A 15,664-nucleotide genomic window follows, 5' to 3' on the forward strand; every position below is an offset into this window, starting at 1 on the left:
ACGTGGAAATTGGTATATTTGCTCTATGCAAATGATTCAGCCTTTGAATTTAGCCGTTTCTAAATTTGTGAAGGATGCTAAACTAGGGGTGACTGAGGAGGATGGCAGCAAAGATATATTCCTGTGCTCCTCCAGCTCCACACTTGTGACTCCAGCATTGGCAGTTCTTACTATCTCGAGGCATATCCCTGGGCTTTGTCTACCCTGTTTGAGTGCCCACCTAATTGCCCTTTTATTAAATATGGAGGCAATGGTCTGGTGTAATCAAGGTTATTAGTTCAATAATTAACTGATACTAATAGCTAGACTATTAATCAAGCCACTTGAATAATGTTCTGGAGATCCAGGTTCAAATCCCACTACAGATGGTGGAAATTGAATTCAATAAAATTCTGGAATTGAGTCAAATGATCACACTTGCCTCTGATCGATGCATTGAGTGAGAGTTGGGATGTCACATTGAGGCTATAGAGGAGGCCACTTTAGAATACTAGTCAGTTCTGGCCCCCTTGCTATTGGAAAGAGAGCAGAAAAGATGTACGCAAAACTGGAGGGTTACAGTTAAAAGGACAAGTTGGGTAGGCTGGGTCTTTCACTGGAGTGTGGGAAGTTGAGGGGTGACCTTCTCTATGCCTCGTGATTTGGTTAAAACCCCAAGGTGATTAGCCAAATGCTTTCCCCATGGTAGGGGAATTCAAAACTAGAAGCCATTGGTTTAACACGAGAGATTTAAAAAGGACATAGAGCAACTTTTTAAAGTGGTTTGTGTGTGGAGTGAACTGCCAGAGGAAGTGTTGGATGTGGGTACAGTTACAATGTTTAAATGGCATTTTGATAGGTACACGAATGGGAAAGGTTTGGAGGAATATGGGCCAGGAGCCGACAGGTGGGACTAGTTTAGTTTGGGATTATGGTCTGCGTGGATGAGTTTCTGTGCAGTATGATGACTAAGTTCTATAAAGCCTGAAGGAGCAAATGGTTGACAAATAACATTAAGTGCCAAAGTGTGAGAGCTTGTATTTCATCAGGAAGGACATTTTAAACCTGAAACCTGATTGTGCAGGAGAAAAGAAGGACTACAAAACACTAATTGTTTTACAAGTGGTGGCACAGTGGTAATGTCATCAAATGAGTAATCCAGAACACAGGCAGCATGGGTTCAAATCACGTGAAATTTGAATTCAACAAAAATCTAACAGCCTAATGGTGACCACGTGATCACTCAGTTTGTTGGCAGAAAAGCCCCATCTGGTTCTCATGCCCTTCCCAGAAGGGAATCTTACCCAGCCTGGCCTGTGTGTGATTTCAGGCCCAGAGTGATGTGGCTGACTCTTAACGTCCCTTTGAAAAGACTGAAAAACATTCCATTCAGGGACAGTGGGGGGTGGATAACATGTAAGTGTTGCTACATCCCCAAGAGTGAATTTATTTAGAACATAGAACATAGAACAGTACAGCACAGAACAGGCCCTTCAGCCCACAATGTTGTGCCGACCATTGATCCTCATGTATGCACCCTCAAATTTCTGTGACCATATGCATGTCCAGCAGTCTCTTAAATGACCCCAATGACCTTGCTTCCACAACTGCTGCTGGCAACGCATTCCATGCTCTCAACTCTCTGCGTAAAGAACCTGCCTCTGACATCCCCTCTATACTTTCCACCAACCAGCTTAAAACTATGACCCCTCGTGCTAGCCATTTCTGCCCTGGGAAATAGTCTCTGGCTATCAACTCTATCTATGCCTCTCATTATCTTGTATACCTCAATTAGGTCCCCTCTCCTCCTCCTTTTCTCCAATGAAAAGAGACCGAGTTCAGTCAACCTCTCTTCATAAGATAAGCCCTCCAGTCCAGGCAGCATCCTGGTAAACCTCCTCTGAACCCTCTCCAAAGCATCCACATCTTTCCTATAATAGGGTGCCCAGAACTGGACGCAGTATTCCAAGTGCGGTCTAACCAAAGTTTTATAGAGCTGCAACAAGATCTCACGACTCTTAAACTCAATCCCCCTGTTAATGAAAGCCAAAACACCATATGCTTTCTTAACAACCCTGTCCACTTGGGTGGCCATTTTAAGGGATCTATGTATCTGCACACCAAGATCCCTCTGTTCCTCCACGCTGCCAAGAATCCTATCCTTAATCCTGTACTCAGCTTTCAAATTCGACCTTCCAAAATGCATCACCTCGCATTTATCCAGGTTGAACTCCATCTGCCACCTCTCAGCCCATCTCTGCATCCTGTCAATGTCCCGCTGCAGCCTACAACAGCCCTCTACACTGTCAACGACACCTCCGACCTTTGTGTCGTCTGCAAACTTGCTGACCCATCCTTCAATTCCCTCGTCCAAGTCATTAATAAAAATTACAAACAGTAGAGGCCCAAGGACAGAGCCCTGTGGAACCCCACTCACCACTGACTTCCAGGCAGAATATTTTCCTTCTACTACCACTCGCTGTCTTCTGTTGGCCAGCCAATTCTGTATCCAAGCAGCTAAGTTCCCCTGTATCCCATTCCTCCTGACCTTCTGAATGAGCCTTCCATGGGGAACCTTATCAAATGCCTTACTGAAGTCCATATACACCACATCCACAGCTCGACCCTCATCAACCTTTCTAGTCACATCCTCAAAAAACTCGATAAGGTTTGTAAGGCATGACCTACCCCTCACAAAGCTGTGTTGACTGTATTTGATCAAGCCATGCTCTTCCAGATGGTCATAAATCTTATCCCTCAGAATCCTTTCTAACACCTTGCAGACGACAGACGTGAGACTTACCGGTCTATAATTGCCGGGGATTTCCCTATTTCCTTTCTTGAAGAGAGGAATTACATTTGCCTCTCTCCAGTCCTCAGGTACGACTCCAGTGGAGAGCGAGGATGCAAAGATCTTCGCAAGTGGCGAAGCAATTGCATTTCTCGCTTCCCAAAGCAGCCGAGGACAAATCTGATCTGGGCCTGGCGACTTGTCAATCTTAATGTTTGACAAAATTTTCAGCACATCAGCTTCGTCTATCTCTATCCATTCCAGCATGCACACCTGCTCTTCAAAGGTTTCATTCACTACAAAGTTGGTTTCTTTCGTAAAGACAGAAGCAAAAAACTCATTTAGGGCTTCCCCTACCTCCTCAGGCTCCACACACAAGTTCCCTATGCTATCCCTGATCGGCCCTACTCTTTCTTTGACCATTCTCTTATTCCTCACATAAGTGTAAAATGCCTTTGTGTTTTCCCGGATTCCTTCTGCCAAGCCTTTCTCGTGCCCCCTCCTGGCTCTCCTCAGACCATTTTTGAGCTCCTTCCTTGCCTGCATGTAATCCTCTCTAGCTGAACTTGACCCTAGCTTCCTCCACCTTATGTAAGCTACCTTCTTCCTTTTCACTAGAAGCTCCACCGCTCTCGTCATCCAAGGTTCCTTAATCTTACCCCTTGCCTGTCTCAGAGGGTCATATTTACTCATCACTCCCAACAACTGTTCCTTAAACCTTGCATTGCTAATTAGCAAGGCCGTTTTAAAGGCAATGCATGCCGAAGTTTGGATTTCATTTCCGAAGGACCTGAATAGTAAGTGGGGAGTTTGTGCGCAGTCTGTATTGAATCCTGATTAGACCATTCTTGGAAGCTGCCACTTGGGTTGCTGCTATAAACAGGATGTAGATGCACTGGAAAGGCTGTAGGGAAGATTTAAAGGATAATTATAGGATTGTCTAAGGGGTGGGGGTGAGAGGGCAAATCAATACAGGCGGCAAATCAATACAGGCTGTCACATACACACAAATGCCAAGAGGCAGGAGAAATCTCTTCACCCAGAAAATGGGAGACTCCCTACAGGTGTGGTTGAAATAAATGTCCTGTTTTCCACCTTTAGGTGTAAATGTGGGAGATTTGACATATACAAAAATAAAAACAAGGTGCTGGAGAAATTTGCAGGTCTGCTAAAGAGAAGCAGCTGAAAGTCCTGAAGACATCATACCAGATTTGTAACGTTAACTCTCTCTTTTTTCTCTCAGATACTGGTGGGCCTGCTGAGTTTCTCCACCTTGTCTTGATCAGACCCCCCACCAAAATCTGCATAGGGTTACAGGAGGAGGTTTGAAAGGAGCTGATATTCTGTACTAGATTGGGACTGCTTCTGTGCCCAGTCACCTTTTGTGATGAGGGTTTGGTTAGGGTTGATGTTGAGGACCTGTGTAACATCATTGTTATTTTTCTGTCTTAGGAACACTTGCAGACAATGGATTTTACCAAATTCCAGAGCCTCAAGCCCAAGCTGTTGGACATGGTTGATGACATGCTGGCCAATGACATTGCCCGCCTGATGACCATGGTGCGCCAGGAGGAGGCTCAGATGCCCAAGCAAATTGTTCACGGTGGTGCATTTGAGGGCACCATGAATGGGCCATTTGGTGCTGGCTACGGCGAGGGGGCAGGCGAGGGCATTGACGAGGTGGAGTGGGTGGTGGGCAGGGACAAGCCCATGTACGACGAAATCTTCTATACCTTGTCACCGGTCAATGGCAAGGTGACGGGTGCTAGTGCCAAGAAGGAGATGGTCAAGTCGAAGCTACCCAACACGGTGCTGGGCAAGATCTGGAAGCTGGCTGACGTGGACAAGGACGGCATGCTGGACGACGAGGAGTTTGCCCTGGCCAACCATCTCATCAAGGTCAAGCTGGAAGGCCACGAGCTGCCCAATGAACTGCCTGAGCATCTAGTCCCACCCTCCAAGCGGAGACAAGAGTGACACCCCATCCTCCCCACTACTGCCTGTTCTCCTGCCCTCCCAACACCCTCCCCCCATTACTCACTCCCCCATCCCACTTGAGTGGGGATGCTAACCAAAGTGGTCGACATACTCATCACCCAGTTTAAACACCTGAATGTATTTGATTTCATTTATCCTGCCTCTCGGGTGCTTTGGTTCCTTTAAATGCGCTAAAGGCACACTGCACAGCTCTGCACTTTGGCACAGGCTTGTTGCCCTGAGAGGTGCACTGAGTGGCCAGGGTCTGGTTGGTGTACATCAGCTTAGAGGAAGTGCCCCCCTCCAAGGGTGGAGTGTAGTTGAATGACCCACCACCCCCCCTCCACTTTGAGATTTGGATCCTGCGTTCAGTTGCTGCAACTGTTAGTGACGGATTTTTGTCACATACCCACCAAGCAAATTACCATGGTGACCTCTTGGGCATGCATGCCACTCCACACCTGCGCGCACTCTGCTGCTTGGAGCAATCTGGGCAGACCCAACCCACAGCCACTCTTGTTGAGCCATCGTGCCGAGTGTTTTGGGCGGGGGGGGGGGGGGGGGGGGGCCGGGGCACTCGGTCCGTCATAACCCTTCACTCGTAGTGTCTTCATTTTTAAACAAAAGTTATCAAAGATCCCAGTGTCACTTTCTCAGATGTTTGAATTGATGGTGAATGAATGTTTTTAAACACAAATGCACCTTTTTTGGGTGGGGGGGGCTTTTAAATTCCAGATTTCAGGGGGCGGGTGGGGGCTAGTGATGGAACACCATTTGCTACTTCAGATCTTAAGGAGTGAGGAAGATGCTCTGCCGCTCTCTGCTTGTGGTCTGGGTGTTTTTTATTTGAGTGGGGGGGGGTGGGAGAAACAGCTTGATGGACCCAGTCAGAGGCTGTTATTATTTCACCAGCTGAAGTGTGGAGCTGCCCCACAAGTCTTAAGTCTGTGTTACTGAATCAAAGATGGCAGAGTGTGGCAGCTCTGCCCTGCGCTGCCACAGAGCTGAGAGATATAAACTGGTGTGTGCAAGTGTACAGTTTATTTTCCAAATGTGACAACGCTCTTAAAGGATCCCAGCCGGAGAGCAAGCTGCCCCAAAGCTGACTTTGACTCCTTCTCAATGTGACTTTGCTGCTTTTGGATCCTGGTTCATTTGTGGGGAGGGGTGGAGGCTTGTGGAAAGATCCCTGTAGACACCACCAGGGCCATGCTGATGAATGTGTTTCAGTTGATAGCTGGCTTCTGTCTCTGAGCTGTATCAGTGATCTCCATCCATCTGCTGGGGGCCAGAAGTTGCTGTGTAGGGTGAATGTGAGATACAGGGTGGCGAGATGCCCATGGGGTATCACCTCTGAGGGGTTAACTGCTTGCCCCATCATCTTGCCTGTTTCCAGCACCTCGCTGTGTCTCTGTCTGTCTCACTCTGCTGTCTGTCAGTATTGGATTCTCTGACTCTCTCCTCAAGCAGCTGCCTACCTGCCTCGCTTTGTCTGCAGCAGCAGCACCCCCATGCCATGGTCCTGTGGCCCTTTGTAGTGTGACCATTGTGTTCAGATCATGTGGGCAGTGGGTGAGTGGAAGGTACTCTTCAGACTGTGAATAGCTGTACTCTTGGGTACTGAAGCCACTCACCATCCACCACCATCCCTCCCTTGGATTGTCTTGTTGCATTCTTTGTAACTGGCACTGAGCAGCTCTGCCATCTCCACTGTATACTGTAGAATTGTTGGATCTATGTACAAATAAAGATTTCAGTTTAAAACCAATGTGCACATTAGAATCCAATTATGCTATCACTATGGGTTTTTGTTTGGTGCCATGCTGCTTTTCTGGTGTTCAGGCTGGAGGAGAGGCTTCTGTACATGATTGACAGTGCTCCCTCCCCAGCACTGCACTGTGGCAGATGTTCAGGCTGTCTGGCCCTGATCAGTTGACTGACCAAGCTGAGTGGGGCAAGAGGGGGGAAGGCTGTTCTCCTGAGGAGAGAAGTCAGCCTAAGGGCGCACATCTGAGCTGGAATCCAGACAGTTGGTCAGCTTTTGCTCCCAATGTCCAAACCGACAATCCCTGGAAAAACTTGGCAGGCGTGGCAGCATCTGCAGAGAGAATTAACACCCCTTCAGAACTGATGGCAGTTTGGAAAAGGTTGGTATGGGCGGAATGGTGGCTCGGGGGGAGGGTTAGCACTGCCTCACAGTGCCAGGGACCCAGGTTCAATTCCATTCCGAGGCAACTGTGGGTTTCCTCCCACAGTTCAAAGATGGACAGGTTAGGGTGGATTGTCTGTGCTAAATTGTCCCATAGTGTCCAGGGATGTGTAGATTGGATGGGTTACAAGGGTGGGTCTGGGTGGGATCCTCTGAGGTTCAGTGTGGACTTGTTGAGCCAAAGGCCCTGTTTCCACATTAGGGATTCTGATTTGATTCTATGATATGCTAAAGGACTGGAGCGAGAGGGGTTAAGAGTGAACAATAGGTAGAGATGGAGCCCAGGGAGAAATGGGCAGCCATAGGGTCTCTGGACCCAAAATGTTAATTTCAGTCCACAGATGTTGTCAGACCTGAGTTTCTCCAGCAATTTGGTTTTGTGAATGGATAAGGCAGTCTGGAACAATGAGTAGCTGCCAGTGGGGGCCATTCATGGCTGACAGTGGGTTGGTGGCAGTCCATACAGTGATAGGGCTTGGTGTGTTTGGGTTAAAACATGGGAGAAGGTGCTGAAACCCTAACCTGATGTGAACTAAGTGTCTTGAAAGCTGCAGGGTACCCAAGCAGAAAATGAAGTGTTCTTTCAACTTGCACTGAGCTTTGCTGGAGTGGCGTAGGCAAACCTGAGAGATGTTGGCCCAAGAACCCAGTGGGGTATTGAAATGGCAGGCTGCCAGAAGATCAGGGCAACTTTCCCTGTATGTGGGTGTCCTGCAAAGCTGCTTGGTGGGTTTTTTTCCCTGGTCTTATAGCGACCAGAATAACTGGCACCATACAGTTCCAGCTGTTGGGTCCTTTTCTCCTAGTGCTGAATTGGCTTTGATTTTTCTCTGTTGCCGAGAGTCCCATGTTGCTTCAAGTCAGAAAGGGGAATGAATTAGCCAGGGCTTTTGAGGGTAGGGCAGGGGAGTGGTACACTGTGCCCCCACTGATTTGCGCAATCTGCAGGGAACAGCTCAAATTTACAGCTGCAATGCTTCAGGAAACCTCTGCAGAGGATGGTTCTGGAAAAGTGTCTGGCACGAAACTGGCCCATCTCTTTATACTCATTGCCAGTCTCTTCCTGAATCCCCTCCACCCCTTCCTTCCTTCCTCCCTCCCTATTTTCCTAGTGCAACTTGATCCCAGGCACCTCTGTCCAGGCAGGGGGGAGCTGTAGTTCTATTCCTTTTGCTTTCACCCTTGTGTTGCCCCCACGCGCCCCCCCCCCCCGCCACATTGGCCGCTCAAGTGGGGGCTGCCTAGTCCCTGATCATGTGAAGCTATGTCAGTGTTGTTGGGCTGAACCCATCTGGGCAAGGGGAGAGTATTCTATCACACTCCTGACTTGCGCCTTTGTAGATAAACAGTCCCATAAATCCCGTGAAAGGACATTAGCAGAAAACAGCACTGATACCCAAAGCTTCTACATATACACAAAAAGGAAGAAAACATTGAAAGTAAATATTGGCCCTGTAGGGGACAAACATGGCAAGATAATGGGGAAACTCAAATGGCTGAGGCACTAAACTAATATTTTGTCTGCACAGGGAATTTAATTTCTTCCCAAAATCTACAGATGCCACAGGAGCTTGATTACTATAACTGGGGGGGAGGTATTGAGTTTAGAGGCAGATAAGTCCCTGGGGCCTGAGGACCTGCACCTTTAGTGTTGAAGATGATGGCAGTGGAGATGGATGTGTTAGTTATGTTTCCAAAAGTACCCCCCCCCCACAACCGAATTCTGGAATGTTACTAGTGGATTGGAAACTTGCTGATATGGCTCCCCCAGTCAGGAAACAAAGCTGGGGGAACTGCAGATGCTGGAGAATCCAAGATAACAAAGTGTGGAGCTGTGTTCATCCAGCTCCACACTTTGTTACCTTGGAAACTGCAGACCGGTTAGTTTGACCTGACTCCAGCATCTTCTCTCTGGCGATAACTGAACCATGGCGGGGTGGGAGAGAAAACCATTTATCTGCATTGTTTCACAAAGGGCATGTTGCACTTGACAAACCTGCTGGACTTCAAGCATGTAACCAGCAAGTTGGGTAGAGGAGACCCAAGCTTCCAGAAGGCTCTTAACCAATGACTGCATAAAAGACTGATCCAGAAGGTTAGATCCTAGGGGCTTAAGGGTAACACATTGGCTGGCTGACAGAAAGCAGAGCATTGGGGATAAAGGGATCTTTCTCTGGGTGGTAAACTGTAACTCGGACATGGATAGCCAGCGACTCCCCTACTACAGAAGTCCAGCTTAACTGGTTCAGTTCAGTATTTTGTTTTCCGCCCCCCCCCTCTCTTTTTAATAAGGGTGTCCATTAGCATGTTTCCAATCCAATTGTATCTTCCCAGGACACCCACTCCAGGTGGGGGAATCCAAAACTAGAGGGGCATAGGTTTAAGGTGAGTGGGAAAGATTTAAAAGGGACCTGAGGGGCAACATTTTCACACAGGGTGACGTGTATGGAATGAGCAGTCAGAGGAAGTGGTGGAGGCTGGTACAATTAGAGCTTAAAAGGCATCTGGATGGGTACATGGATAAAGGTTTAGAGGGAAATGGGTCAAATGCTGACAAATGGGACTGGATCAATTTAGGATACTGGTTGGCATTGTGCATTGGACTGAAGGGTCTGTTTCTGCATGATATTGGTTCTAGTGGGATGCTGCAGGGTTCGGTTCATGGACCTCACCTATTTACAATCTTATTTATAAATGACCTGTAAGCAAGGACAGTGTAATGTGGCAAAATTTGCAGGTGTTACTAAGGTAGGTGGGAAAGCAGGCAGTGATGAGGTGATAGTTCACAGACAGATATTGATCGGCTAGGAGAATGGGACCAGAGTCTGGCAGATGCTCTTCAATGTGGGTAAGTGAGAGTTTTATCCAATCTGGCTGGAAAAACTTAAATGTACCAAGTTTATTATTTTAAATGGAAAGCAGATTCAGTGTGTCACTGCAGAGGGATCTGGGAGTCCTTGTGCATGATTTGCAGAAAGTGGGTCTGCAGGCGCAGCATGGAGTAAGAAAGGCATATGGAAATCTTGGTGTTTTGTTACAAAAGGACTGGATTATGAAAGAAACATGTTGGTTATATCAGGCATTGGTGAGACCACACCTGGAGTAGTGTGTCCAGTTTTGGTCTCCTTGAAGGATGTGGTGGAACTGGAGGCAGTTCAGAGGAGGTTCGCCAGATTGGTTCCAGGGATGAAAGGGCTCTACATATGAGGAGCAGTTGAATAGTTTGGGTTTGTAGTTTTGTACCTTCTGGATCTCTCAATAATGTGGGGTGATCAGATTGAGATACGTAAACTGCTAAAGGGTAATTGTTAAGGTGGACGTTGAACAGATGTTTCCCTTTTGTAGGACAGCCTCAAACGATTCGGACTGTCCATTATCTCAGTGGTTAGCTCTGCTGCCTCAATACCATGGACCTGGGTTCGATTCCAGCCTCTGGTGACTGTGGAATTTGTACATTCTCCTGATGTCTGCATGAGTTTGCTCCTGTTTCGTCCTACATTTCAAATATATTTCTGGCCTCCCTGCTTTAGGAAAGTTGTTAAACTTGAAAGGGTGCAGAAAAGATTCAAAAGGACAGCGGTTGAGTTGGAGGATTTGAGCGACAGGGAGGGGCTGAATAGACTGGGGCTATTTTCCCTGGAGTGTCGAAGGATGAGGAGAGACTTTAGAGGCTTATAAAATCATGAGGGGCATGGATAGGGACATTGGCCAAGGTTTTTTCCTCAGGGTAAGGGAGCCCAAAACTAGAGGGGCATAGGTTCAAGGTGCGAGAGGGAAAGATTTAAAGGGACCTGAAGGGGCAACATTTTCACACGGAGGGTGGTGAGTGTATGGAGTGAGCTGCCAGAGGAAGTGGTGGGGGCTGGTACAGTTACAACATTTAAAAGGCATCTGGATGGGCACATGAACAGGAAGGGTTAGAGGAACATGGGCCAAATTAATTTACAATATCTGGGTCAGCATGGACAAGTTGGACTGAAGGGTCTGTTTCTGTGCTGTTCAACTCTGACTTTACGTGCAGGTTAGGGTGGGTAGGCCGTGCTAAATTGTCCCGTAGTGCCCAGGGATGTGCGGGTTAGGGTGGATTGGCAGTGCTAAATTGTCCTGTAGTGCCCAGGGATGTGCGGGTTAGGGTGGATTGGGCCAGGGTGGTTCGTCTGGGTGGGATGCCTCTTGGAGGGTCAGTGTGGACTTGATGAGTTGAATGGCCTGCTTCCACACTCAGGGATTCTACATTTCTGATATATCATAAAGTGAGAGGAGGTGGGTCCAAAACTGAGATGAGGAGATACTCCTCTCGGTTGTGAATCTGCAGAACGCACTTCCCCAGACTGCAGTGGATGCAGGATCAATTGACAGATTCAAGAGCGAAATAGGTACGTTTCTGATGAAAAGTGGGATAAAGGGCTATGGGGACCAGGCAGGAAAGTGGAGTTGAGACCAGGATAAGAACTGCCGTGGTCATGCCTACTCCCGCTTCTCATCCCTATGCTCCTAGGATTTGGGAAGACCAGGAGAGTTACTTTGCCATTTTGACTGGCAGGCCATATGCTGTAGTTTTGTTTGGGTTGTGATTATTGGATTTGCTGGTAGTGCGGGGGAACAGCAAGGGGGTGCATTGTTTGGGGTGAATAATAGTTAACAGTTTGTGGAGATTTTGACCCTGTTGAGGTTTCTGCCTTTTGTATGCCCACTTTCAGAGTCACTGTCGACAGCAGAACTGATCGCAGGTGATGAATTTTGTTTTAGTTGGAGTTGAAGATTCCTTTAAAGGAAAGGTTGAACAAATTCGCAGTTTGAGCTCAAGCATGAGAGATGATCTTGTTAAACACCTTCAGAATCTAATGTGTTTCCTTTTTTAAAAAATATGCTTTATCCATAATATTCAGTCACATGCAGTTCAGTTCTGTACAGCAGCATACCAACATGGGGGAGGGGGGTGGGTTGGAAAACAAATGTGGGAGTTTGGTTTTTGAATAGAGTCCAAGATATCTCTTACGTAGTCAAGACTATATTTACATATGTTTGAGGTATTGGGCTGGTCCAATAACTGAACAGTGTGTCCCCCCCCCCCCATGTCTTCTGCACACAGACTGTAAGTGCCCAGGCATTAGCTGCCCTAAGTCTGAGTAGGTAGTCCTGGACCTTTTCGAATGTTCCAGTTCACAACTCTCTGGTTGAGATCAATTCCTTGTTTAATCCCCCAGATGCTTGGGACGTTTCCCTTGCACAGAGCGGTGTAGGAAGGGAGGGAGAATCTCTTGCTAAGGCCACAGTTACAGATCAAGGAATCGCACCCTCATTAGGATGGAGAGAAGGACTGGACTGAATTGTCAAGGAACTGGGCGCAAGCTGATGGACTGAATGGCCTTATTGTGTTGTCTGATTTAATGTTAAGCTGCAGTGGAACAACTGTATGGGCAGGGAGTTTGAACAGCCAGGCATTGTCTTTTGGACTGTGATAATACCATGGGGAGCTAGAGGAACACAGCAGCCTGGGCAGCACCAGAGGAGCAGGAAAGTTGACGTTTTGGGTCGGGACCCTATTTCAGAAATGTCCTTCAGACTGTGTCTGCTGGAAACCGAGAGAAGAGATGGGCATTAAAGTCAGTAGAGAGGAACTAATTCTGCTATCTGCACTTTCACAGCAGAACACCCAGGGAGAAACTCACTGAAGAGGGTTCCAAGACTCTGAAGAAATTCTGAAGGCAGAAACACTGGGTGCTGGTAAGAACAAGGCTGCCCCCTGCAGTAACAATTATCCACAACAGCCCCTGTGGGCCATGGGTCACTCATAGAACACAGCATGGAGCTGCAGGAATACAGCACACCAGGCAGCATCAGAGGAGCAGGACATTTGACATTTCAGGTCCCTTCAGAAATTGATTTAGTTTCTCAAGCAGCTGCCTGAAGTACAAAAGAATGTGGTAGTCATCCTGAAGACCAACTGTGTTCGCTGCCTCCCTCGAGCGGAGGACTCTCCATTGGCCTGAGTATGTTCACAGCAGCAAAAAAAACGTTGTCTGTTCACCCTATGCCTGCCCCTCGTGGTTTTATAAACCTGTATAAGGCCACCCCCTCAGCCTTTGACACTGCAGGGAAAATAGCCCCAGCCTCTCCCTACAGCTCAAACTCTCCAGCCCCAGCAACGTCCTTATAAATCTTTTCTGAACCCTTCCAAGTTTCACAACATCCTTCCTGTATCAGGGAGACCAGAACGGAACGCAGTATTTTGTATAGCGAGGAGAGCATTTTTTTTAAACCCAGAGAGTGGTGCGTGTTTGGAATGAGCTGCCAGAGGGAATGATGAATGCAGGTACAGTTACATTGTGTAAAAGACATTGAGATATGTACATTAATAAACAAGCATTTAGGGAGATATGGGACATGAGCAGGCAGGTGGGACTAGTTTCGTTTGGGATTATGGTCAGCATAGACTGTTGGACCGAAGGGTCTGTTTCCTTGCTGTATGATGAGGACATCAGGCCCAGTTTTGAGGATGCATGCAAGATGCAGAATCACCATTCCTAGTTAACTAGAAAAATTCAAACTTAATATCAAACTTGAAGAACAAACATATAATTGTGCAGAGATAGGTCAGAATGCTTTGCTTTTTCATAAACTAAAGCAAGGAATTCCTAAAATAAATTAACGAGAAAATTAAGAGCACAAGAGAAGGCTGGCCAGAAATCCAAAAACTTGCGTTTTAAGGTAAGAGGGGGAAGGTTGAAAGGAATTGTGAGGGGAAAGTTCCTACACAGAGTGGTAGGAGGCTAGAAGGGATGGTGGTAGAGGCAGATATGACCGGGGCATTTAAGAGACTTTTAGACAAGTGCATGAATATGTAAGGAACAGAGGGATTAGATTAATTTTGGAAAGAATTATAAGAGATAGGATTTATAACCATCTAGCAAGCAACAATGTGATTGGAGATAGTCAACATGGATTCGCCAAGGGCAGGTCATGTCTCACAAACTTCATTGAGTTTTTTGAGAAGGTGACCAAGCATGTGGATGAGGGTCGGGCAGTTGGCGTGGTGTACATGGACTTCAGTAAAGCCTTTGATAAGTTTCCCCGTGGTAGGCTATTGGAGAAAATACAGAGGCACGGGATTGAGGGAGATTTAGCCATTTGGATTAGAAACTGGCTTTCTGTAAAAAGGCAACAAGTGGTGGTTGATGGAAAATATTCAGCCTGGAGTCCGGTTACTGGGGGTGTGTCTTAAGGATCTGTTTTGAGACCATTGCTGTTTGTCATTTGTGTAAATGACCTGGACGCAGGCAGAGGTGGATGGGTCAGTAAGTTTGCAGATGACACTAAAGTCGGTGGAGTGGTGGACATTGTGGAAGAATGTTGCAGTTTGCAGGGAGACTTGGATAAACTGCAGAATTGGGCCGAAGGGTGGCAAATGGAGATTAATACGGATAAATGTGAGGTGATTCACTTCGGGAGGAATAATAGGAAGGCAAAATATTGTGTCTACGGAAAGATTCTTGGTAGTGTAGATGAGCAGAGGGATCTTGGTGTCCATGTACATAGATTCCTGAAAATTGCCACCCAGGTTAATGGTGCTGTTCGGAAGTCTGATGGTGTGTTAGGTTGCATTGGTAGAGGGATTGAGTTCCGGAGACATGATATCATGCTGCAACTCTACAAAACGCTAGTGCGGCCTCACTTTGAATATTGCGTGGTCGCTCCATTACAAGGATGTGGAATCGTTGGAACAGGTGCAGAGGAGATTTACCAGGATGTTGCCTGGTCTGGAGCAAAGGTCTTATGTAGAAAGGCTGAGGGACTTAGGTCTGTTCTCATTGGAGAGAAGGAGGCGAAGAGGGGATTTAATAGAGACATACAAGATGATCAGTGGATTAGATAGGGTGGACAGTGAGAATCTTTTTCCGAGGATGATGACTTCAGCTTGTACAAGGGGGCATAGCTACAAATTGAGGGGTGATAGATTTAAGACAGACGTCAGAGGCAGGTTCTTTACTCAGAGTGGTAAGGGCGTGGAATGGCCTGCCTGCCAATGTAGTTAACTCAGCCACATCAGGGGCATTTAAACAGCCCTTGGATAAGCATATGGATGATGATGGGATAGTGTAGGGAAATGGGCTTAGATTAGTTCACAGGTCGGCGCAACATGGAGGGCCGTAAGGCCTGTTCTGTGCTGTGTTGTTCTATGTTCTATTAATTTGGCGTCATCAACATTGTGTTCCTGCGCTGTTCTAAACGGTCAGAATTTCTATAAACATTTAAGGAAGGAACGAATTAATGTAAGTGAGCATTGGTCTTATTTAAATAGTGGAAAATGAGGAGATGGCAGATGGATTAAACTGATACTTTGCAAAAGTCTTCACTGCTTCATTGCAGAAGTAGCAACAAATGCAGGAAATTGCAATCACTAGAGAAGTGGTACTCAAACTGTTGGAAATCTGGACTGACAAGAGCCTGAGTCCTGATAAACTACATGCTTTGGTCTGAAATGAAATATAGTGAGACAGCTAATATATTTCTGAAAACTCTCTATTTAGTGAATTGTCCAATTAAGTTGAAAGACATTAAATATAACTCCTTTATTCAAAAAAGTAAGAGGAAAACTGTATACTACATGCAAGTTACCATCTGTTATGGATAAAACGTTAGGGAAGCTACTGAGGGATATAACACAATGCGGAGCTGGGTGGGACAGGCAGCATCAGAGGAGCGGG

At 46.8% G+C, this 15,664-nt stretch overlaps 1 protein-coding gene across 1 annotated transcript in view; it reads left to right on the forward strand.

Annotated features, from left to right (window-relative positions):
* Positions 1–6,515, forward strand: part of LOC125449269 (EH domain-containing protein 1) — a 44,323-nt gene extending 37,808 nt beyond the window's left edge. The window contains exon 5 of the mRNA XM_059641512.1: positions 4,223–6,515. Coding sequence (XP_059497495.1) covers positions 4,223–4,747 — 525 coding nt within the window. The 3' untranslated portion in view covers positions 4,748–6,515. The remainder of the gene's footprint in view (positions 1–4,222) is intronic.
* Positions 6,516–15,664: the final 9,149 nt, after the last annotated feature.

Source organism: Stegostoma tigrinum, chromosome 42, assembly GCF_030684315.1.
Source record: "Stegostoma tigrinum isolate sSteTig4 chromosome 42, sSteTig4.hap1, whole genome shotgun sequence".
In the NCBI taxonomy this organism is placed as follows: Eukaryota; Metazoa; Chordata; class Chondrichthyes; order Orectolobiformes; family Stegostomatidae; genus Stegostoma; species Stegostoma tigrinum.